This window comes from Patella vulgata, chromosome 9 (assembly GCF_932274485.2).
Source record: "Patella vulgata chromosome 9, xgPatVulg1.2, whole genome shotgun sequence".
Lineage (NCBI taxonomy): Eukaryota > Metazoa > Mollusca > Gastropoda > Patellidae > Patella > Patella vulgata.
Genome location: NC_065887.2, coordinates 16,579,770 through 16,604,141, shown reverse-complemented (window position 1 = coordinate 16,604,141; position 24,372 = coordinate 16,579,770). Strand labels below are relative to the sequence as shown.

The 24,372-nt window shown below is 33.2% G+C and overlaps 1 protein-coding gene across 2 annotated transcripts; it reads right to left on the bottom strand.

The window, feature by feature from the left end:
• Window positions 1-398: 398 nt before the first annotated feature.
• Window positions 399-23,995, bottom strand: LOC126807998 (WAS/WASL-interacting protein family member 1). 2 transcript variants are annotated; one of them, XM_050533026.2, is made up of 7 exons: window positions 23,832-23,995; window positions 21,591-21,792; window positions 19,202-19,303; window positions 9,971-10,138; window positions 7,749-8,450; window positions 5,824-5,928; window positions 399-5,053 (listed from the first exon to the last, which is right to left on the bottom strand). In XM_050533026.2, exons 2-7 carry the CDS (start codon window positions 21,763-21,765, stop codon window positions 5,010-5,012), a joined length of 1,296 nt encoding a protein of 431 aa, XP_050388983.1. In that variant the 5' UTR covers window positions 21,766-21,792; window positions 23,832-23,995; the 3' UTR covers window positions 399-5,009. The 2 variants fall into 2 exon arrangements, with proteins under 2 accessions (XP_050388983.1, XP_050388984.1); XM_050533027.2 differs by lacking the exon at window positions 19,202-19,303.
• Between the last annotated feature and the right edge of the window lie 377 nt (window positions 23,996-24,372).

Here is a 24,372-nt window from a genome sequence, read left to right as displayed (position 1 = left end):
TGTATTACTCAGCTATCGTAGCAATGATCTCTGTGTTAAAATTATATTTGGAATGTGTTTAACCAGCTCTATCACATATGTGATAATGAATACCACCAATATTGTCCTTTAAGTCTTTTCAGTGCTCCCATATTGAAATGATATTTGCCATTTTGAATATTGTGACGATTGTTCACATAAAACACACACAAGACTATGATAAAACTAGGTTCCTGCGAGTTTTTAACCACTAAAATATATTTGAGACTGCCCCTTTAAGCAAATCAGACGACCAAGAATGTGTCTATTCCATTGACTAACGGTTAAGTTTTTCACGATCGTTTCAAATTTAAAAGACAAAGGTCCAATCAGAACCATGTCAAAGTAGCAGAACATATCCCCCCACAAAACAAACAATATTCTATTTTGAAAATTTATTTCAAAAATTACTTAAGAATCATCTTTTCCCCCAATTAAAGGAGATTATATATATATATATATATAATATCTATACGTATTTATATATTTATAACTTAGATATATAAGTAGTAAACCTATATATCTAAAGAAGAGATAAAACATGAGGTTATATTACAGTGTCTAATGAAACTTGACATTATAATCCTCACTACCGTGTACTTAATTACATCGTATACATAACAATGATTGAGTTTTAGCGCTCAGTTCAATTTATATTGTAAAGCATGAGGTTATTTTACAGTGTCATATATGACACTTGACATATAAACCTCACTACCTTGTACTAACAATAAGACTTTTAGCGCTCAGTTCATTTTCTTTTAATAATAACCCTGTTAAAATTCATTACGAAATTTTGTTTGTAGAAATTCAATATTGCAAATGATCCAGTACCAGTAATAAATCATAATTGTTTTTTTTTTATTCAGCAGTTAAATGTTATCACTTTGTAAACTATTACGATATTCTTAATTCATTGTTAATAACATATGTATATTACATCGTCTCCATCTGGAAAGACATTAATCTTTACAGAAACTAGTTATTGTCAGACTCGTCTTGAACCAATTTGTAATACATGTACCTTTAATTAGTAATTTAACCATACACAATCCTTGGGCGTATTTGACAACATATCTATAATCACATAGGGTATACTTGACAAAGTGAGAAATTTCAATATGTCAAATATATATCATGCCATATTTGTACAGCGTACTGATGTAGCTTGAAGTGATACCATGTGACTAGTCGATCTGGGAATTAAAATGTCGGTCAATAAACTTTTTGTCTGTTCTCAAGGGGAGTTAATTGTAGACGGACAGCTTAGCTTTTGTATAACAAAAAATACGCCCAAAATCAAATTACAAATAGTGCCAGTATTTTAAAAAATCATGCATTTTTAAACTAATCATTGTGTAAACAGATAACATGCTGTCATTAAACGCAAATACCTGATGATAATTGTTAAATTAAATGCTTATTTCTCTTGGGTCAAACCAATTTAATTTTTAGTTTTCAGAGGCCTTGATAAATAAATAGCCAACCATCAATGATGTTTTGTTTATAATTTCAAAACTTGAAACATTTGGAAAGTAAAAACTACTTGAGCAATCAAGTATTTTTGCTTTTTGCAGGAAGTAAAATTTTAAAAGGTGTTCCTGATGAACAAAAATTTAAATTGGTGTGGCCGTAATACTCTAAAGTAACATTCTTAATACAACTGTATATGTATTCATTTAAGATCAATGGACATTAACATATGAAGCTGCAAACATTGATTTACACTGCACAATACTTGTTATACTAGTGATTTTCTTTGGGACATGCTTGTGTTATGCACACATTTACTTGTAAAATGGAATCATTAATAAATAAATTACAAGTTACTTTTAATAGTGCTAGAATTAATTACACATAGGGTAATGAGTTGCAGGTCTGTACGAAAAAAGGTCTACAACTTTCATAAAACGTGGCATTAAATAATTAAGTTGAGCACACAGGTGAGCAGAGAGGAGATACATTAAATAGGATGGTTCATATCTAAATCCACAAATAAGCATGAAGCGAATACCAAGGCCAAACTTCACAACAACAAAAAAAAAAATCAAAAAAAAATCCAGCATTGCTATTTGATAAATAGAATTGTGACATCATATTCTTTGATATATATATATTGTATTTGTATTCCCGTATTTCCCCTTTTATATTTATAGAACAGGAAAATCCACATACACTGTAAATACTTATGTATGTAATTAAAATACTTACAAGAGGAGAAAAGATATAAAATTGATAGAAATATATACAACATTTTATTGAGATATTTTATATAAATAAGATTAAAATCACATAGGTATATAATTTATAGTACAGTTATTATAAACAAGTGCATAATTTCTTCATTCATTACACTTTTTCTATGTACATAATGTTTTACTTTGTATTAGATCTATATTACATATATTGTAAGTAATTATTTATACCATCAAGGTAAACAAACAGATATACATACACTGTTCAAATAATGGTTTATATACTACAAGTAAAAGATATGGAATGAAGGTTTTGTTATGTTTATGCTATATATATATGTTTTATATACCGGTACAATAAAACATTAGTCATCTTAACAGGTCTGCGTAAATTACCCTCTGACCTTCTGCAAAAAAATGGGACTCGATGATCAAGCGTCAAAATCATGCACCAAAAAGTTTTTTAGGATCATCAAGTCTTTTTATTACTTGAAGGACAGGGTGTTCTGTATTTTGCATTAGCACAATTTTCAACTAAAAAGAGAAAAAAATCCAAACAAAAATTTTCTTTTCAAATTTTGTGCTAAATTTCCACAACAAAACCCTCTAGCTATGAAATATTATTAAGCCACCTATTCCTTTGATAAAAAGGTTTCAAAAAGCTTTTGTTGGCCTTACAGCAACACACTTTTAAGATATGACAAGGAATCAAGATATTTCATTAAAACAACTGTTGATAGTTTTTATAAAAGTCTACTTCAGTAATTTGTTAATCAAGAGATAATAATTCTCTTTCCTTGAATTTGTTGCTCAGAGTGTGAAAGACGGGAGTAAAAACTCTTAGAGCCGAGTCCTAAATGGCATTTAGTAATTGAACACATTAAAATAAACACAAAGTTCTATGGATAAACAATTACTGTATTTTAATCAGAGCTATGTTTCTACAATGATTATCTCCTCGTTTTCAAGCACAATGATTCAAATACAGTAATTTGTTTATTTATAGACGTTTTTTGTTTATTTTACTATAATATCATTTATATTATTATGTAAATATACTCAGATGCAATGAAAAGCTCCACTGATTTGACTGGAAGTGTTAGCCAGAAATCTAACATTTGGCAGGATTGTAGAATGGACACAATGATACAAGAAATTAAAAAAAACCTGGGGATGATAGCAAGTCCGAACGGGTGTATGTATAGCAGGTGTGCGAATAGCGTGTATTGTACAATCTGGCAGATGATGCTGATCGAACCGAGTCATAGTGAACCATTGCTGTCCAGGCCTTGACTGATCTCTACTGGAAACAATCGGTCAGTCTCATGATGGCATTCAAAGTTTCAAGCGACGACTCTAGCCCCCATGCCATCCTGAATTAATGTGCTGTCGGCGTTTTACTGACCCTAACTTTTTTAAATCAAATTTTATATCCCCTGTGTACACCATAAAATCCTGATTTTCAACATATTCGTCCAGTAATAATATATGTTATGGTACATTGACATGATCATGAAAACACTATTCCCGTGAGTTATCATCGTGATCTGATGTTGTTACATTCTTAATTGCAATCAAACTATCATCCATAAAAAAGTATTTTCATTGCATCTCAGTATATTGAATTAAAACGGGTTGATTACAAAAATAGGGAATTAACATGTATATGGAACAAGTTTGCAATTAACTATTTAAGAACCACTAAAGGAATGCCAATTTTTATATGGGATCAATTGATAAAAAACTTGCATAATATTAATATTGAGACTTACACCCACCAGCACTAAAATCATTGTCAACAAATCCTACAGAACAAGTTTTAAATAAAAAAAAATACATTGTTAATTTCGGACTAAGCTCTTAAAGTAAAAAAGTTGACAAAAAGAGAACTTCACAAAATATGTTTGCAATTTATAGTCTGAAAACTACGAAATTCGATTAGAATCTTGCCTGTTCTATGAATATTTGCACTAAGCATTTTAAAAAAATATCATCAAGCGCTTTATCCTCTAATCGTGCTCACACGATTTCATGAATTTCAATGTAAATGAAGGATATACCTAAATAATATTCTTTATTATAACCCAATGAAAGCTTCCATGAGTTTTCAAAAATTCAATTTAGAACGACATACATGTCCATTATCAAGATTTCATAAGTATGAACATCAAAGTCGAGATAACTCTGAAATTTCAATAAGGTTCATCTCTACCTTAACATGAATAATCCTTCAAATATGAAAAAGAACCTAACAAGAACTGTAGTACCTAGAGCTTTCACAAGAAATGTTTGATGGACCTATGGAATCAGGTGACAACAACAGACATCCACATTAAATGTGGGCATATAAAAATGAGCTATACATTTATAGTCATACTGTTTTTAAGACTATCAACAATTGCTTAATAGCTAAAGAGCAGAATTGCTCAAATAAAACGGAAGCCATATTACACCGAATCCTAATATGTTAAAAATATAATCTGTATCAATAACAATTCTTTCTCGGTATCAACGACATTGTAGATCTTTTAACAGAATCTAAAAATATATATCAGTCTTCGTATTTAGCGAGTTTCAGTCACATTGTATTAATATCCTGGGGTTTTGAACAAATCGTTCTTGAGCTATCCTCGACACTTCTATCTTCAACCCTTCTATAATAATGACAAGCTCGAAGAAGATATAAAATCACTGATTGCACTCATCAAGTTTTCTATATAAACACAGTAACAAAGTATTTTTTGACGTCACACAGTTTGTGCTAATAAGACTAAAGGTTAAAGATCAACACGTTTATTATCGTGGTGGTGGGGGTGGAGGAGCTCGTCGCTGTTGATTGGCTGAAAAATAAAGAAAATTAGTTGTCATTAAAAAAAGAAAGAAACAAATAAGGTTTAACATCCACTTAACACAAAGCATTCTTAGACTAAAATTAGGAATTTACTCCAAATTGTGAGTCGCCTTATTTTAACTAATATTATAGTCTTTTATAAAACTTTTGTTGTGGTAATGTATCAAATACATCAATAAGAAACTATGTGCAAAGTTTTGTGTTTCTGGATCAACAATATTTAATAGTGATTGAAAGTTGAGTAAATTCTTAAGTCTAAGAATGCTTTGTAGACTCAGGGCCTGGTCAATTCAGGACAAACATGGTATATTTATATTTCAATAAGTCTGTCAAATGATGCACAATTCCCTTAAGAATAAGAATGCCAAGTTCCATGTCCATCGTAGTCAAATTGGTAGCGTCATTGGCCCTTTTTGAAGATTGTCGCTACAAGAACACGGGAAGAATACCAAGAGTATGCAAGCAGTTCTTTGTTCAAAAAGGGTTAGAGATGCTCAACAAATATTATTATGTCCTACCATTTGAATTTACATTGTAAACTAACTGACAAAAAGAATACTGGATAAATTGAAGCAATTTTTGCATTCTTGGCACCAGCGCTGACATAAAGGATCAAGATATGAAAAATCCTTGAAAATAGACAAAATTACTTGAATGACTGTTAGCAAATGGTTCATTCATCATTTTAGAATTTAATCAACAAAAATATTCCTTCATGCTACAAAAAAAACAACAAAAAAATAACAACAATCAACTTACAAGGCCTTCGTGTGCTCTCACTAGGAAACGTTTTTAAACCAATGTTTAGTTTTTCTGGAGGAGGAAATTCATTTGAACTATGAAATTTAAATCTTTGTTCAAAACCTGAAAAATGAAAATAAAAATTAATAATATCAGTAATAGCAGATACAGTAACAGAAATTAAATCTCTTCTATTTTAAAATGTCAGATGCCACTGTCCTGTAGACCTCTAAAAAATTTTCAACCCACATAATCAATTATTTTAGCTTAATCTTCAACCTTTCTTAAATAAAGTCATTATTATCATTTTATTTAAGATGCAAAAAAATGTAAGATAGGTTGCCAGGCAACAAAACGTACGCCCACAGCAGCTAAATTGTCCGAGCGATCGACAACGGTTGTCCCATATTTATTCTTTTAAAGGTAATTAGGGGCATTTAATAGACAATTTCATACAGATGACATTATAATTTTCGTGGTTTGAGGGTTCACAAGGTTCTAAAAACTAAAACAAGGGCCGTAACTCTGGAAGTAATCTACAGAAATTGTTGAAATTCGACAGGTTTTTTTGTTTTACTAATTCAAATAATGCATATAAATTTCATACAGATCGTAATTAACGGAAATTGCTGAAATTCAACAGGCTTCTTCGTTGCACTAATTTAAATGATGCATATCAATTTCAAACAGATCGTATGATAACTGTTGTCATTAGAGCATTCACAAGATTCAACAAAGTGAAACAAGGGCCATAACTCTAGATGTAAATAACGGAAATTGCTGAAATTCAATAGGCTTCTTTGTTTTACTAATTAAAATGATGCATATAAATTTCATACAGATCGGATAATAACTTTTGTTATTAGAGCATTCACAAGGTACAACAAAGTGAAACAAGGGCCATAACTCACGGCGTAATTAACGGAAATTGCTGAAATTTAATAGGCCTCTTCGTTTCACTAATTTAAATGATGCATATCAATTTCAAACAGATCGGAAGATAACTGTTGTCATTAGAGCATTCACAAGATTCAACAAAGTGAAACAAGGGCCATAACTCTAGATGTAATTAATGGAAATTGCTGAAATTCAATAGGCTTCTTCGTTTCACTAATTTAAATGATGCATATAAATTTCATACAGATCGGTTGATAACTTTAGTCGTTAGAGCATTCACAAGGTGCAACGAAGTGAAACAAGGGCCATAACTCCAGAAGAAATTAACGGACATTAAATAGGCTTCTTCATCTCACTAAAGCAAACAACATATAACAATTTCAAAACAATCAGATAATAAATGTAGTCTGTAGAGTATTCACAAGAAATTGTGGACGACAGACGGACGGACGGGGGCGACGGCAATATACGACCACATTTCAATGTGGGCGTATAAAAATGAAAATGAAATGAAATGGGGTTTAACGTCCTACTATTCTGCTCCGAACTGGGTTTATGGAGAAGGGCATACGCCATACAGTGTGCTATGAGGGCAATTTTGCCCGAACAGGGGCACTACGGCCTACTCTTATAGACAGCTGCCCTTGTCCGGCCCTTCGTCCTGCATCACTGACAAGGGGCAACCACGTCGAAAAATCTGAACTTTCTCGACCAATGCAGCAACAAAATGTACCGGCAAATCTCTAACAGTGAAAAAAGAGCATCTAAAAGTATGTTTACTTTCATAAAGCAGAGAAAGCGACACAAAACAACATGGTACAATTTTATCTTAATATTATACTTGCATGTAGGGGTCGTTAGCTATGGGAGGAAACCAGAGTACCCAGAGGGAACCCACAAGGTTAGGCAGGCCTCCCTACTCCTTGGGAACAAAACCATGCTGTTTGACTCAATGGCACACTTTAGACCATTTGACCACCCATCCCCTCTTCATTAAGCAATGTATCAAATGTCTGTCCTGATAAATATGGAAAGAGGTTACTTACTATCGGCACCATATATATTAGATCCTAGAGATGCTCTACTTCTATTGGCTGAAGGAGGAACTGGTGTTACAGGTGGTGGTGGTGGTCGACCACTGTGAGGAGGGGGAGGTGGAGGGGGATCTTGTCGTGGTGGAAGAGGAGGTCTGACTGCAGGGACGACAGACCGCCATGTATTAGTGTTCCCTCCACCCTGGGTCGATGTTGTTCTAACTGGAGGTGGTGGTGCAGATGGTCTTCCTGGGGGAGGACCTGATGGTGCCTGTCTTGGGGGAGGGGGAGGTGCCCCTCTTGGAGGACCACTAGCTGCTGGACCATTAGCGGTCTGTGGTGTTGGGGGTAGTGGTCGACCAACCATACTAGATGGACGACCTGTGGCTGGTGCGGGTCTACTAGGAGGCGGTGGGGGTTGAGTCCTAGTGGCGCCCCCTGCATAATTTTGGTTGTTGGTATTACTCTTTGCCGCATGTAAATTGGTAAGTGACTTGGTTATGTTGGCTACGCTGGTATTAGACTTGGCTAAGTTTCTGTCATTTTCTACACTCTCCCTTCTTCCCAGTCCTGAGGAGGGTCGGGAAGGTTTACTAGATTGTGATGGTGGTGGGGGTGGACCAGTTGATCCACCATTTACCATGCGTCCACCATTTTGGTGATGTGTAGGACCATTACTGACACCTGGAGGACGTAATGCTGTATGACCACCAACTGTAAGATAAAATAATAACAAATAAAATGCAATGCAATGGAAGGGAACAAAACAAATCAGTATCATGCAGAATAGAATAGAATGCAAGAGAACAAGCTAAAAAAAAAAAAACATTTTTCGTACAATCAGGAGCCGTAATCCAGGATTTTACAGTCTGACTTGCGACAATATCAAAAGGAACAAAGATCTCTGGGATATTAACATATATGTTTTAAGTTTCATCAAAATCGGATAAACATTGTGATCTCCACAAATATTTTTCGTACAATCAGGGGCCATTATTTATGAAGTTACTGTGTGATACATTCCAATATCGAAAGGAACCAATATTCTTTGGATATAAACCTATATTTCAAGTTACGTAAAAATCAGATAAAATTTGTTATCTGTAGAGTGTTCACAAACAAAATGTGGACAGACGGATAGGGGCGACGACAATACATGTATGCATACATATGAAATTTGGGCGTATAAATATGCATGTTGAATAGAATAGAACAGATGTAGAATAGAATGCATGTAAAATAGAAAAAAATAGAATACATGTAGAATAGAAAAGATAGAACAGAAAATAGCTATTTTGTATCATTTTCTTGATAAAGACGAGAGTATCCTCATCCCAAATGTCGCTTAGTATTAAACTTAGTAATTGTGTATCAATAAAAATTGTACCTTGTGTTAATATGTTCAATTACTAAATGCCAATCAAAGAAGAATAGAATAACAGAATGCATGTACGGCACATGTATGTCGACCGATTAAACAGACGTAATTTTGTTATCTAATTTCTTTTTCAATCGATTTATAATAAACTTATTTAATCTAAATATTGTACTAAATCTGATACAAAGTTATTTCATCATTATAATATAAATCATTTGAAATCACACAGAGCTGACACCATTCAAATCATTAACAACACAGGTCACTGCATACAATGTACATATAGACAGCAAATATGAAATATTTTTTTGAGTTCCTCTTTTGACAATTTTTTTCAATCATATTTGTCATAATCAGCAAGAAGTTGGGTGTTTTATGGTCCTTTACTGATTTGAATATTTTACGGTACTGTACTTAATTTTCGTATCAACACGTCTTTGTCTTTGAATGCAAATAAACAAATTTTTTATTGGGCTACATTAGATTTGTATGGATATCATTTAACATCTACTTTTTTACTGATATGACATTCAATTTCATGTTGGCCTCTAGAATCTAATTATTACTTATTTCTTTTTAGGACTGTATGCAGTCATACTTATGCAAATATTCAAAGGTCAATTTAAAATAAACACTGGATCGATAATTGTTTAATGTCAATTATTTTTCAATTTTAAATTATTAATGTCAAGGAGGAATAAGGAAGAATTAATAATGAACAACGCTGAGTGGGACTTCCACTTAAATAAGACTGTTGTACATGGCACTTAGTGTTTTTGTCAACTCATAATAAACAATGGAATCACAGCTGACCAGATCATGGATCGACATATTATTTTTTTTTTCGCTAACTTACATCTTTTAGGAGGACCGCCTGTGTTTCCCCCTTTATTTGGTAATCTTGGAATACCTCCTGCAAATAATCCTCCTAATCCTGCTGGCCCACCACCACCACCACCACCACCTCCTCCTCCTCCTCCTCCTCCGCTGCCCGGGGATGGGGCATTTCCACGATTAGTGTTTCCTGAAACAGATAAAATATAAGAGTTTTTATAAGTTTTATAAGAGTTTAAGGAATCACCACTTAGTGTATCACTGGTGAATGGTAAAATGGAGTAAAATTTCCTGTAAATTAAAGTATTAGTCATTAAAACGTTAACAATTAAACTTCTATTTCCCTCTTAGTTTAAGCATTTAACTATATTGTTATTATAATTTATCAATAAATATCTTACAAAATAATATGTTGTCAATAGTAAGCTTAAAACAAAATTGATGTATTATTCTTTCCAAACTTTATATTTTATGACCCTGACCAAACAAAACAGTGCATAAGAAGAACCTACAAACTCAATCTTCTCCCCATAACAAACCATTTCGACCTTCTGGAAAAATTCCAAGAAGCCCATGGCATTAGAGAGAGAAATGGGGTTTAACGTCCACTCAACACAAACTAGGTCATTTTTATTTCCATAATTTGCTTGCGCGTAGGGGTCTTTAGCAGTGGTAAACCCACAAGGTTGGACAGGCGACCCTACTCTTTGTCATGTACAACCGGGGATTCGAAACCATGCAATTGACTCAATGACAGACTTCATGATACAGCGCGCCGAGCTAACCACTAAGCCACCCCCCCCCCCCCATGGCATTAGCTATAATAATATTACAAGTATTTGGGCTATAACATATCAAAATTTGTCTTCAATTGTTATCCATTTTGATTATGTACTTTACATGCAAGTATAAAGTACATGAGTAAAAAGATAAATCAATCTCAAGCATTTTAGAATAAAGTAAAATCTTATCTTTAAAGCGATATATAATAACAGACAGTTTTATGGATAATATTCACCAGGTTGATAACGTTACAGTTAATAAACCTAGTGAATGTAAGATCTTGTTTTTATTTAGTAAGGAAATAGTGTGATTATTATTGATTAAAGACTTCTCTTCATAACACAGAAATAGTAAAAAATTATAAATAAGTAAAAGTGTGTTTATATGGTGTATATATTAGATAATAGTTTAAGTACAGTATATTAAATACAATAATATATACAATAATTAAAAAAAACATAGTTTGTTTGACAGTATATAGACACTGTTCCTTCCAGGAACATCCTTGCCAGACCCTCCGACCGGCACCACTGAAAATTCCAGGTTCTGGAAAATCCTGGGGTACTTTCTAGGCCAACATCTTACTCACCGAGTTACTGAGGTTCCACATGGACATGAATATTGAAACATACATGTAATTAATTACTTAACAAGTGCCTAATATGCTTGGATTATTAAATTTATCTTAATAAATTGAAATCTAGTCGGCAGTACTCCTGACCTGATACATGTAATATTTGTACACAGGTGACTCATTATCTTTGATATCAGTCATTTGTTGGTTAGCTGGAAAAAGCACTTGAACTCAATCAAGTGCCTTAAAAAAACAATGTATATAATAGATTAAAGATTAGATTAATTTAATGTTGAGTTGTTTTTTCTCACGAGGAAATTAAATGTAGCCCACTGATTGTTTCTCCTTAAACGGGACAAGTTTATTAGTAACAACAATTCTCGATTGTAATTGTGTACAATACACAAATACTAATATTGTAATCTATGGATACAACTTTTGTCATTAAATCTAATATAATTCATGATTTTGAAAACTCATAGTAAGTTAAGAGTTCATGTATCATAACATCCGTCTTATCATGTTATATCTGTATTCATTGACCTTCCTCTTTTATGTCTATAAAAGGTCACTGTCTGTTGATATTATTAATTATATATATGTATATATATGTTAATATTTACTTACATGAATACACAAACAGAGCTTATCACAGCTATTTATGTCACTTGACTTAATGGATCAATTATTTTCTATTTTGATTTAAACTAATCTAATTGACTTTGTCTTTTAAATCTTATGAGCTGTTCATATTCATAATGTCATAATTGAAATTGAGTTTAACAGAGAGAGAGAGAAAGAGAGAGAGAGAGAGAGAGAGAGAGAGAGAGGGGGGGTTAACATCCACTGACACAAAACCAGGTTATTTCGGGACTAACATATGGTTCAATTTTAATTTTATTTCAATAATTCGCTTGCACGTAGGGGTCTTTAGCAGTGGGAGGAAACTGGAGGACAGAGAAAACCCACAAGGTTTGATTTTGTACACCAACCAGGTTAGTGGTGATTGAAATGTGCCATGCAGTGTGCTATGAGGGACATTTTGGCCAGACAGCCAAACTACGGCCAACTCTTCCTCGATTCCCAGTGGATCTTTAACATGCTGCCAATGTTATAAACAGGACCTGGGTTTTCACTGAAAAAGATGAAATCAGGCTGAAACATCCTGATGCATATCTTGAGATCGATCGAAGCCAGGACCTCCTGGCTAGTTAGCTAGCACCACACTCAACATACTACATGTACCTTGGTAATATCTTACAATAACTTCAATATGTAGATATTAGTGTTATCAATTATAAACATATCGAAATGTATATGTACAACTATGTCATCTGCATACGAGTTTAGATACTTTTCTAACAGGTGCTCATTGGACAGGAGTGACTTACTACTGTACCTCTTAACCAATGCAAAATTGTCAAATTTGAAGCGAAACAGTTTGGATAAAAGTTGGTTTGAATTGGAATCAAGCATCTCTAATTTTTAACACATTTTGCAATTTTTAAATTAATATTTATCTTGAGTTGTCTCACTTAATGTATTTTATATTAAAATGTTTGATTGGAGACAGAAATTATCTATTAAAATATTTTCTGATTGGTAATCTTTTTTGATTAATATCTTTATCAATTGGACAAAAACAAACCTCTTTTGGAAAAAATGATGGGAAATAAACTAAATACTGTTTAAATCAAGTAACATATACATGTTGATGTTTAATACATGTGTCGTTAAGTTAATTGATGTGACTCATAAAATGGATTTACTTTCATGAAAATATTTCCCACTAAAACATATAGCAAATAATCAATATCTATAATATTAAAAACATACATATTTATATCATCAAATAATTAAGGTCATTAAACTAGATAGAACATAGTATTCAAAAAAGTTCTGTTGAAGGTAGCATATGAGTAGGAAGAAGCCATTTATGAATAAATATAGGCGCATATTATAATGGGTGGTTTAATAATGGATAGGTTTCAAGTAGTGTACAATGTTCTTCAATGGATCTGCATCAGTTATTTTCTTTGGACCTTGAATAATTTTACCAAAGCTTGTACCTGTATATGAACAAAGCTGAAAAAAATGCAACGATAATGTTTTTAACTTGTATTATTAAGACATCGATGTCTGTTTTACTGTATCGACCGTACAAGAAAGTGTATTCTTATTAGGACCATCAGATCTCAGAACAAATTCCTCCTCCAAGTGCCTTAGAATCAATTAAAAGAAATATATCCTTCTTTCAATTAAACAAGTACATGTATATCCTTCTTTCAATTAAACAAGTATACATGTATGTCCCTGTTTGATGCAAACATCTCTCTTCAGAACTAAAAATTTCCACATCAGTATTAAATCCAAGATCAAGACTTTTTTTTTTATTAAAAGTTTTATTGTGTGTTGATTTATCATTGAAAATGTCCTACTTGTGTACACCAAAACCCGGCTGATGAAAATGGCCATACCCCACGAAGAGTGCTATGAGTATAAGCGATATTTTGCCAAGATAAGACTTCTACAGCCTCATTATGGGTTTGTCTGCATTCAAAACAAAAAATAATATTAATTTAAAAACTATTTCCTTTTAAGAAAAACATGATGTTTATTTCAATAATTAGCTTATAAACAAGTGTTTTTAAAAGTGGGAGCAATAAGAACTTGGAGTAAAGTCACATCTAATCACTTTGCATAGATGATAAGAGAAAGAGAGAAATGGGGTATAATGTCCACCTGACACAAACTAGGTCATTTCGGGACTAAAATATGGTTCAATTTTATTTCAATAATTCGCTTGCTCATACGGGTTTTTAGCAGTGGGAGGAAACTGGAGAACATGGAGAAAACCCATGAGGTTGGATAGGCGACCCTACTCCTTGTCACATACAACCGGGGAATCGAAACCACAGCAGTTAACTCAATGAGAGACCTTATTATGCAGCCCGCACAGTCGCACACGCTAACCACTCGGACATCCACACCACCAGAACTTGGAGTCTTGGAGAAAAGTCACATCTAATCACTTTGCATAGATGATAAGACATTGTAACCAATACACAATGCGGATCCAACCCGACTAAATATGAAAAATAATTTTGATTAAAACTGATATCTCCACCATAACAATTACTTTATGGTGTTCAAAATCATAAAAAAACCATCTACATGTATAGGCAGACATAATGTAATATGTATCAACAAAATGACACCATACTTTATACTTTCAATCAGTGTATATTTAGTTCCGTCTATCAAATATACTGCTTATGTCATTATTTCTCTTTTTAGACAGATTATCAAAATGCATAACAATGACACTATTATTATTGTGTTCTTTATCTTTGTAAAGTTAAAGGTTCAAATTTATGGTAAACTATGTAGTATATTTATACAGAGTATTATATTTATACTCCCATAACTTCCTTGTCTACCTGTTTTATAGCTCGGTTGGGGCAAAAAACAGTCTAAACCCAATTTCTTTCCCTACCCAACAGATACATTAATACATACATGTGACTTTAAGATGTGCATAATTTTGTAATGTTAAAGGACAATATTGGTGCCAGTCATTATCACATATGTGATAGAGCTGGTTAAACACGTTCCAAATATAATTTTAACACAGAGATCATTGCTACGATAGCTGAGTAATACAGGTTTCCTGAATCGGAAGTGAATCACTTATCTAGTGGTAGTCAATTCTTTTTATGAATTGTCAGATATCCTCTCACAATCTCACACAACAACTTTTGGTCTTCGAAGGAATTATTAGTGAGCAGAAATTCGCCTGTATATCCGTTATCACTCGTCACATCAGTCAGTTATATAAAGAGATGACTCGTGTTTTCCTTTGGCGTTCGTCACTTCCGATTCAGGTAACCTGTATTACTCAGCTATCGTAGCAATGATCTCTGTGTTAAAATTATATTTGGAATGTGTTTAACCAGCTCTATCACATATGTGATAATGACTGGCACCAATATTGTCCTTTAATACAGAGATTGAAATTAGAATTATCTCTAAGTCAGAGACCAATATGTCTAACCCTAAGCATCATACTTTTTTTGAGATATTTCTATGATCAGTGTTATTCCAATGGACGATGAATAAAATATTCATAGAATGAATACTTTCTTTATTTGTGTTTTTGTCAAATATTTAGGTAAGTGTACATGTTGTAATAAATATTGATTCTACACATCAACAGACCTATTCTCTGTCTGGCTTAAACACAGATTTTAATGGTCAATACAAGACCAGTAGTTAAAACGCTGATTAAATCGTCTCCTATTCATTTTCTTTGAGAGTTTACCCCACCCCGGACAACCCATCTGCAATCTACCTGCCAATTAATGTAAAATTTCTTTATATGTATTTAAACATACATTATTCAAGAGCTAAATCTGCCTACTGCAGAAATGTATTCTAAATTATTAATTAGACATTTACTATCCAGACAATAATCAACACTTGATGTCATCGCTAGCCTGCGATATTTACTGGATTTGAATCCGATTTGCTGCTCCACGCTCATTGATGATTTAATCCAAAAGTGGATAATCAGGACTAAGTTTTTTTTATCATACCGACTTTAGTAATGATGATCGAGGCTAGGCCTAAAATTCAAAAGCTGATATCTCAGTTCATAGTGGATAAATTTTAATGGAATTTTCAGTAAATTCCCTTTACATTATCTAGTTTTTAACTATTATAGTGAGAACTGCCAGCTCTTTATCTAACCTCTAATAATGCCCCTTTAATGCCTGTTTTAAAATAGATTTAATATAACAATTAACTCTCCTGCAATTAATAGTGCTAAGAATTTCTCTGAATTACATGTACATGTGGTTCCAATCTTTATCATATACTGACCAGATTCTATTATCTAAGTCTTAATCTACAGATTTAATTATCATCCAATTTTCTACAGTATGTTTAGAATCACCTTAACCACCTCATATTACAACTTATAGCCAAAGAAGTATGAGGTTTTATATACCAAGCACTTCAAGAAAGACAAAAGCATACTGGTATATAATTTACTATATTGTTCTTTTATAAATGAAGATCATTGTATTTGAAAAGGTGTAATGTTTTTTTGTGTATTTCTCTTTTACATGTACTACATCAAAGGAAATGAAATGGACTTTAACATCCTACTGTTCTACACACCATACAGTGTGCTATGAGGGAAATTTTGCCCAGACAGTGGCACTATGGCCCACTCTTATATTGAATTCCAACTGCCAAGGGATCTTTTACGTGCACGCCAATGCATACACAGGACCTCAGTTTTTTATTTCATCCAAATGACTAGACAGCTGTCCTTGTCAGGTCCTCCGTCCTGCACCAATGACAAGGGGAAACCATGTCAGAAAATCCTGATGAACTTTCTCGGCCAATGAAAGCGAGCCCTCATCCTACCCACTTAGCCACTGTGGCTCGCTACATCAAATGTTTGGTGTTTTTTTGTTTCGTACTATTTCCATTTTGTTTTAATATAATGCATGCTGGTCTTAAAGGGTGTATTAATACAATTAGATCTTATCTTATTAGTTTAACCATACTTCCTCGCTAGTGACACTACAGTAGAAGTTTATCAATCTATAGTAGCCGGTTAACAAGAATATCTATTAAAATATTGACCTGAAGATTGAAGGATAAAAATTCAATTATAACCTAGCAGATTTCTTTTCTATTAAGTGTTATTACATGTAGAATACAATAAATCACATACATAATTTGAAATTCAGTAGCATTTCTGTTCAAATGTTATTGAAGTCAGTCATGCCATAAATGTCTCATAAAGATGGAAGACAAAATGAAATAAAGCTATAAATTTAATTAGATTGTAATAAATATATATTCCCAGTATTATCATGTTTTCCTATCAATGGTTAGATATAAGAATTGTGACAGTCCTGGAAGCATATATCTAAGTTTAAATTATGTACTTAATACAATGAACATATATATTTATTCTTTTATCATATCTGGATTGTTAATTTTAAACTTCAGTGATTAGCATGTACACATTATTCTTTTAAAACAATATTTCTATTCAGACTTTGCCTATGTAAAACCCCTCTCCCTTTGTTTAATTTTGAATGCAAACAAAACCAATAGAAATAATTTGTGTGATCGATATCAATCAAACTTATCATTATGTATTTATAATAGTAATATCAGATAAGTGTGTATTAATATCATGTACATGTAATCTACATCTTGATAAAGAATGGTGTACATGTACATACTGATGACAATAAATTACTGATAACAGGTAAATTTAAAGATACATGTACCTTCCGTGTACAAACTGGGTGAATTGATGATATAATTGGACCAAAAACATATTCAAACTAATTAATCTACCAAAATTTGCTTCAAATCGCTCTCAAAACGGTGGGATACCTCAATCTATCAATAAACTGTTGTTAGAAGCCATTACTGTCGCCTCACTTCATTGAGGGAGGGTCCATTTTTCAGAATGTATTTTTCATTACTTACTGTCCATTTACAATATATATTGAGGCCTAAGAAAATTCTTAATTATTTTCTGTCAACTTCTTTTTCTGCTGTTTAATTACAGATTTTTTTGTATGTTGACACCCCTCAATGTTCCCCAAAACAGCCTAACCATTTGATCAAGAAATAACAACCACTCCCTCAGTCAAGCTAGCACACAATAAGCTGTCAAACACGGGTTGGGTTGCCAGTTGGTGATACCCTGACATTTTTGCCCAGTGCTAGCCCCATGGGTGTTTTTCGGGTAATCCAGTATTTATTTTAGTAAGATTGGGTGTCTATCTTTCTATATATATCAAATTTGCCATACTTTTAATGGAAATAAACACTGCTTTAAACACTTCTTTGAGCTACATGTTCTCTAATTTGCATAAAAATACACACAAACCAATTCCGCATTCTACACTGCAGCACAACCTAGCTCTAAACTACCAGATAATATAATAATAACAATCAAAGCATCTTTATGGTTGCATGTACTGTATGATACTATATGATATGTGGTACTATATGATATGTAGTTATTCTCAATTATATGTTTACATGTTACAATCTGATTATACACTGTACATGTACATCTCCACCACTTGTATATAATATCTAACTACATGTACATGTATATTTATCAATAAGGGTATGTAATGTGTAAGACCTTATATTCATGTGCTTACAGTATATTTGCAGGTAAATATAGGGGTATATAATGTGTAGGATGTTACTCCAGGTAAATATAGGTACATGTACATGAATATAATGGTATTGTACCATTCCTTAAAATATGGACTTTCCTTATACATGTACATTCTTCTACTATGACTAAATGTACATTTATATTACTTAAAATACAGATGTGACGTCATCCTTTGATGTTGGAGTACCATTATTTAAAATAATCGTACGGGCAATGTGCCAAGCTTAACTTGGTAAAATATTGAACTCGAGTGACGTATTTCATTGCAAAGCACGTGCAAGTGTCTGTATTTTAAGTTGTTTAATGGCCCTCATGTTGTTACAATATATTACTTAATGTCTCGCTCTCGACCATTAAACAATACTTAATGTCCCTCTGTATGATTTAATTTTAGTTGAATTCATCCATTAAGCCCCATTCTAAGCTTACATACATGTATGTGTGCATGTGCATCATTCAACTTAAATAAACACCTTTAACACACCATTATTACAGATTATACATGAACATTAACAATATCATCTTAAATATTATTAGTTGAAAAGTTGTTAGTAAACAATCATATATATACAGGGCAGGCAAATATATATATATATTATATATGTACAGACAGGGCAGGTAAAAAAAGAAGGAATGCAAGGCAAGCATGCGTTTAGTTAGAATAGTACCGTCATCTTGTGTTCGACGCCAGGCATTAGGTAGGTCTCTACTTGGAGGTCTTCTTGCAGGACTGGCAACAGTGTGGAATTTGTTGCCGGCAGGTTTACTTCCTAGATTTTACAATCACAAACATCATAGCAAATAAAATAACACACTTTTTAAATAACATGCACAACACAACACCACAACACACTTATCATTCAATTAGTTTCAAACTTTAAAGATGCATTATGTAAGATTTACATAACGAGCCGATACATGTAGTTCTCTCAATAATTTAAAAATAGATACATGTAATGAAAAAATACATGTAGTGAAAATTTCAGTCAAATTACTTTATTCTGAACAAAGTTATGAATGTTGGAAGTTTTGATAAGAATATTGAGCGTAGTCTTCTTGGTTTTCATGTCTATCACTGTTACTATAACAACAAAGTCTCGTTCATCCATTTTTAAATGAAATTATTAAATGGTGATTGTGCTTCAGTTCATTACAAATCACGACCATCTAATGGTCTAGTAGAGAGTTGTGCCTTGCCATGTGAATAAATGTCTAAATAATAATTTATATAACATTTGTGACCAAAAAGAAAGACCGACCATAGGCAGATATAGCTCTTACATACTGCATCTTTAAGCTTCCTAGATTGACAAAAAAAAATTGATGGCAATGACATCATGGGGGAGTGAATTACTACATGTAAGTGGTAACTAGAATCTATGGTGTCTTTGCTACAGTAGTACAGGTACTTTATGTTACAATTACAAATACTATTGCCCAGTTATATATACAAGTAATATATTATATATAACTAGTTAGGGGTATATATTATTCCATTTACAGCGATAAATATTGAGGAAAAAAATGTCTAAAGTGAGGATGAAAAGGTACATGTCTGACATAATAAATTGTTTTCTCTTTGAGAACAAATTTCTTCATCCTTCAACTATGACAATAGATATTATTTTCCTCACTTCTCACTTGGATTGGGGGGTGGGGAGGGGGTGGGGAGGAGTGTTGGCTGTGAGGAAGGATATTGTCATCACTTTGTAACACAAAAGCAAACCAAAAGTAAGGCTGATGACCCCGCTGCAATCTCAGAGTATATAAGATGACACAAATTAATTAATTGCATATTTATTTTTTTGAACAGTATTGAGCAATCAGACAGATTATCTACACTTAGTCTTAGCAGAAAATGTTCACAATCGAACTCAGTCAAGGTTCTGAAGTACATGGTAGTCAAACTACATGTATACACTAAGTTATAGTGTCCCAAAGCATCAAGCAATCAATTGCTTATCTCTGCTTAGGCTAATCAGAAAATGCTCATCTTCGGTCTCCATTAAGGCATTCGCTAAATAAACACCTACACCAAGTGTGACAGACAGACAGACCCATATTAATAGTCCAGAAAGGGAGGGGGACAAAAACTCCCCTTTTCCATAGTTACGTGAGGACAAAAAATATTACATCTATGGGGGAGCATATTTTCAGTCTTAGTTGTGAGGTGAGGTTCACAGGGGCAGAAATTTGAGGAAGAACAGCTCTAGGGCATATTGAGGAAAAAAGGGTACATTGTGGAATAATATTACCCCTATTATCACAATACTTGTTCGCACAAAGCTGCAACTTGTTTTCAAGAAAAATCTACTGACTAGTTAAAGGAAGCAAAAAGTGTGCATGGTCCTACATGTATAATTAGTTATTAAACAAGCCACTGCAATATTATTAATAAACCATGGAATCAGAGTAAGGGCATCATAAAATCTATGATTGACATGGACAGACCAACAAAAAACATCTTTACTCACATTGCCACATAAATGTACATGTATTAATGTTAGCATACATTGTACATAGTTTAATACTATTCAACAGAGTCTATACCTGTACCTTTATACATGATTCTCTTTTCGTGTGTATACATCATTGTATTGGAAACAAGTAACAAAAATAATTGAAATCTGACTAAAAAAGGAAGACTGCCCACCAATTCCTATATTCTAACATGTACAATAACAATGACAGCTATTACTACAGGCTTTACTTTTACGCTATGCTAAATTAAAGATCATGTTCATGAAGTCACTAGCAGAACCAGAATTACATGTACAGTACCAATCGTCAGTTGGAATGGGTAGAAATGCGGCTAACAGTTAATTTCATAATAAACAAATCTGACCGGACATACACCATTTTGATAGATCTCGTAGTATTGATGACATTTTTTCAAGAGGATTGATCAGTGTAGCTGTCTTCAATATCAGAATAGATACGGTTGAACCATCTACATGTTTTTCTAATGGTGACAAACCACACTTACATTTTTAAATTATACAATAATAGTCCTACATATGTGGGCATATACATGCACAAAAGAAATTTATAACCTACCTCCTACTACTGGTGCACTTCTATCATTTGTCACAGTCTTTTTTAGCCTAGCTCCAGTCTGTATGGAACTTAATAAAGCTGATCGATCTGTGCCCCCACCACCTGATTTCACTTTTGGTGCCTTTGGTAAGCCTGAAGGAGCTGGAGGCGCAGGAGGAGGGGGTGGGGGTGGCATGACCAAAATAAACTTCTCTAATTTCTCCTAAAAAAAAATAATAATAATATATTATCAAATTGTTATCTTTCTATTGTATAATTGTAAAGTATACGTATGTATTTACTACTTCCCACTCCCATCCAACATAATATTATGGTTCTCTCAAAACAAATAGAGTGCTCACAGAAGAAGTTACATGTACATGACACCAACACTGAAAATAAGGAACCAGTCACAGACATTGTCAAACACAGATTCAGACTTTGTATGACACAACTTTCAGTATTTTTTGTCCGGCACAGCAGGGTATTTGTTTGATAGAATTCAATACATGTACATGTAGGTCATTGGAGCCTAGTATTTTTCCAAATACAACAGGATCATTATATACATGTACTACTGTAGCCTGCCTTACACACAGACTACTTGTTTAAGTACCGTAACACAAAACATCCGCCAATTCCAGACAAATAAAACGCCAAAATCAAAAAAGGTGAGAACGAGAACAGGTAACTTGAAACATTTAATAGTTGTACAAATGTACGAGTACAATGTATGTTGATTTTATGTGAAGTCCATGTACATGTAAATAAAACTTGTTCGATTTGTAGAAAGCCTTATTATACACAATCACAAAAAAAATGAAACTTTTTTTAAGGTTCTTGCTTCATGACAATATATAAAGCTTGTCAATTTTATTAAAGGGTGTTACTACTGTTACAGCATTGCGGATCATTGAGGATAGGCTGCCCAGGCCACGAAACATACGCCCACATCACATCATATACATGTAGGTCACTCCTATAAGGAGGGAAGCCAGGGTGGCTAAGTGAGTGCTAGCCCAGATGTCACGAGTTCAACAGGATTTTCCAGAGTGGTTTCAACTCGTCAGTGCAGGACAGCTGTCAAGTCATTCCGATGGGATGAAAAACCGAGTTCCTGTGGCAGTTGGAATTTGATATAAGAGTAGGCCGTAGTGCCGCTGTCCGAGCATAATTTCCCCCATAGCACACTTTATGCGCATATGCCCTATCTTCATTAACCCAGTCAGAGCACAAAAGTAGGACATTAATCCCCATTTCATTTCCTATTACTAGGATATGAGTCTTGACCGGCAAAATCTACACTAACTGCCAACTATCTCTGGTTATGAGGTGTCCAACATCCCAAGTTAAAGAAGCTTGACTGTTTATTTTGATTAGCATGCATTATCAGGTCTAAACAATTGTAGGGAGCTGAAAAAAGCTCTCCTGGGATCGGAAATTATTGGAAATCGCTCTCCGGGAATTAAGGACAGGAGATATTATGTGAAATCATATACATCTGTAGGCTAGCTAATGCTCTTTATTTGAAGAACAAAACACTGTTCTACCAGTAAGCTTATTGCTATAATTATGTTTTTTGTTATTGAATAATAAAGAAAACTAGCCAGATGCACCTCTATCTATGTAATCCATATTTCATCCATGTAGGCTACCGATTTTAAGATCCGGTCAATAATATTCCTCAATAATTGCCTTGGTTTTCAAGGAATTACAACACCAAACAGCTGGTACAAACTGCCTTACTGGTACTCTAATTAGTGCTTGGATTCTTGTTACTTACATGTAAGAGAGTCTTTAACCAAGTTTATAAATATAAATGATGTTAATTGTTATTAATTGAATTAATTTTCTTGTTGTTTGAGAATGCCCCTTTAAGAAGATTCAACTCTTACTGATATGACATTGATAATACATGTATGCTTACTAACATTTTTGGATAATGCTTTTTTTTTCTTTAATGAAATGTCACTCATGCAGGGCTGGGTCTCAAGTCAATCACACCATGAACATGTCTTATCAATCATCAACTTTGTAAACTTAGAAACAATAACGAATGTCGCATATAGTGCCGCATTATATCTAAGATATTTGCTCGATAAATAATTTGGCAAGTTAGAATAGATCATCATAATAAAGAGTCATTTGGGTAAACATAGTGGAATAGAAAAGCTAAATTACAAAACTCAACACGTCAATTTCGAGTGTCATCATCGTAAAATTTACGAGTGACATTTTTGACATTCATGTTCTGATTCTTACCTGGTTTGACTTTATTCAAAAAACACCATTTATTTTTTTCTAGTAAAACGTGTCATTCTTTACTGGAGATAAACAATATTCCAAATCAAATTAAATCTACACCAAGGAGTTGGAAAAATAGCTGAATTTTACGTAAACCCAAAGTTGGCCAATATCAATATGGCGTACTTCTTCCTGTTTCGCTTGCGCATGCGCATTAAGAGTCTTGATTACCTAGACTCAAAACGTCTGTAAATTTTAATGGAAAATAATAATTAAAAAAACCAATATTCCACTAATAATATTTTATTTATACATTAACACCAATAACAATATGTCAATGCAATTTTATCATGAATAATGTCCAACTCCTTCTTTTGCATACGCCTTAGCTTATTTTCCGAATATTTTATTTATACAATGGCAATGCAATTTTAACATGATAGTGTCCAACTTCTTCCTTTGCATACGCTTTAGTTTATTTTCCGAATCCACACCACTTCTCGACATCAATTTCACAAAAATTACATCGCGTACAATCGAGCGATGCTTATAGCAAAAC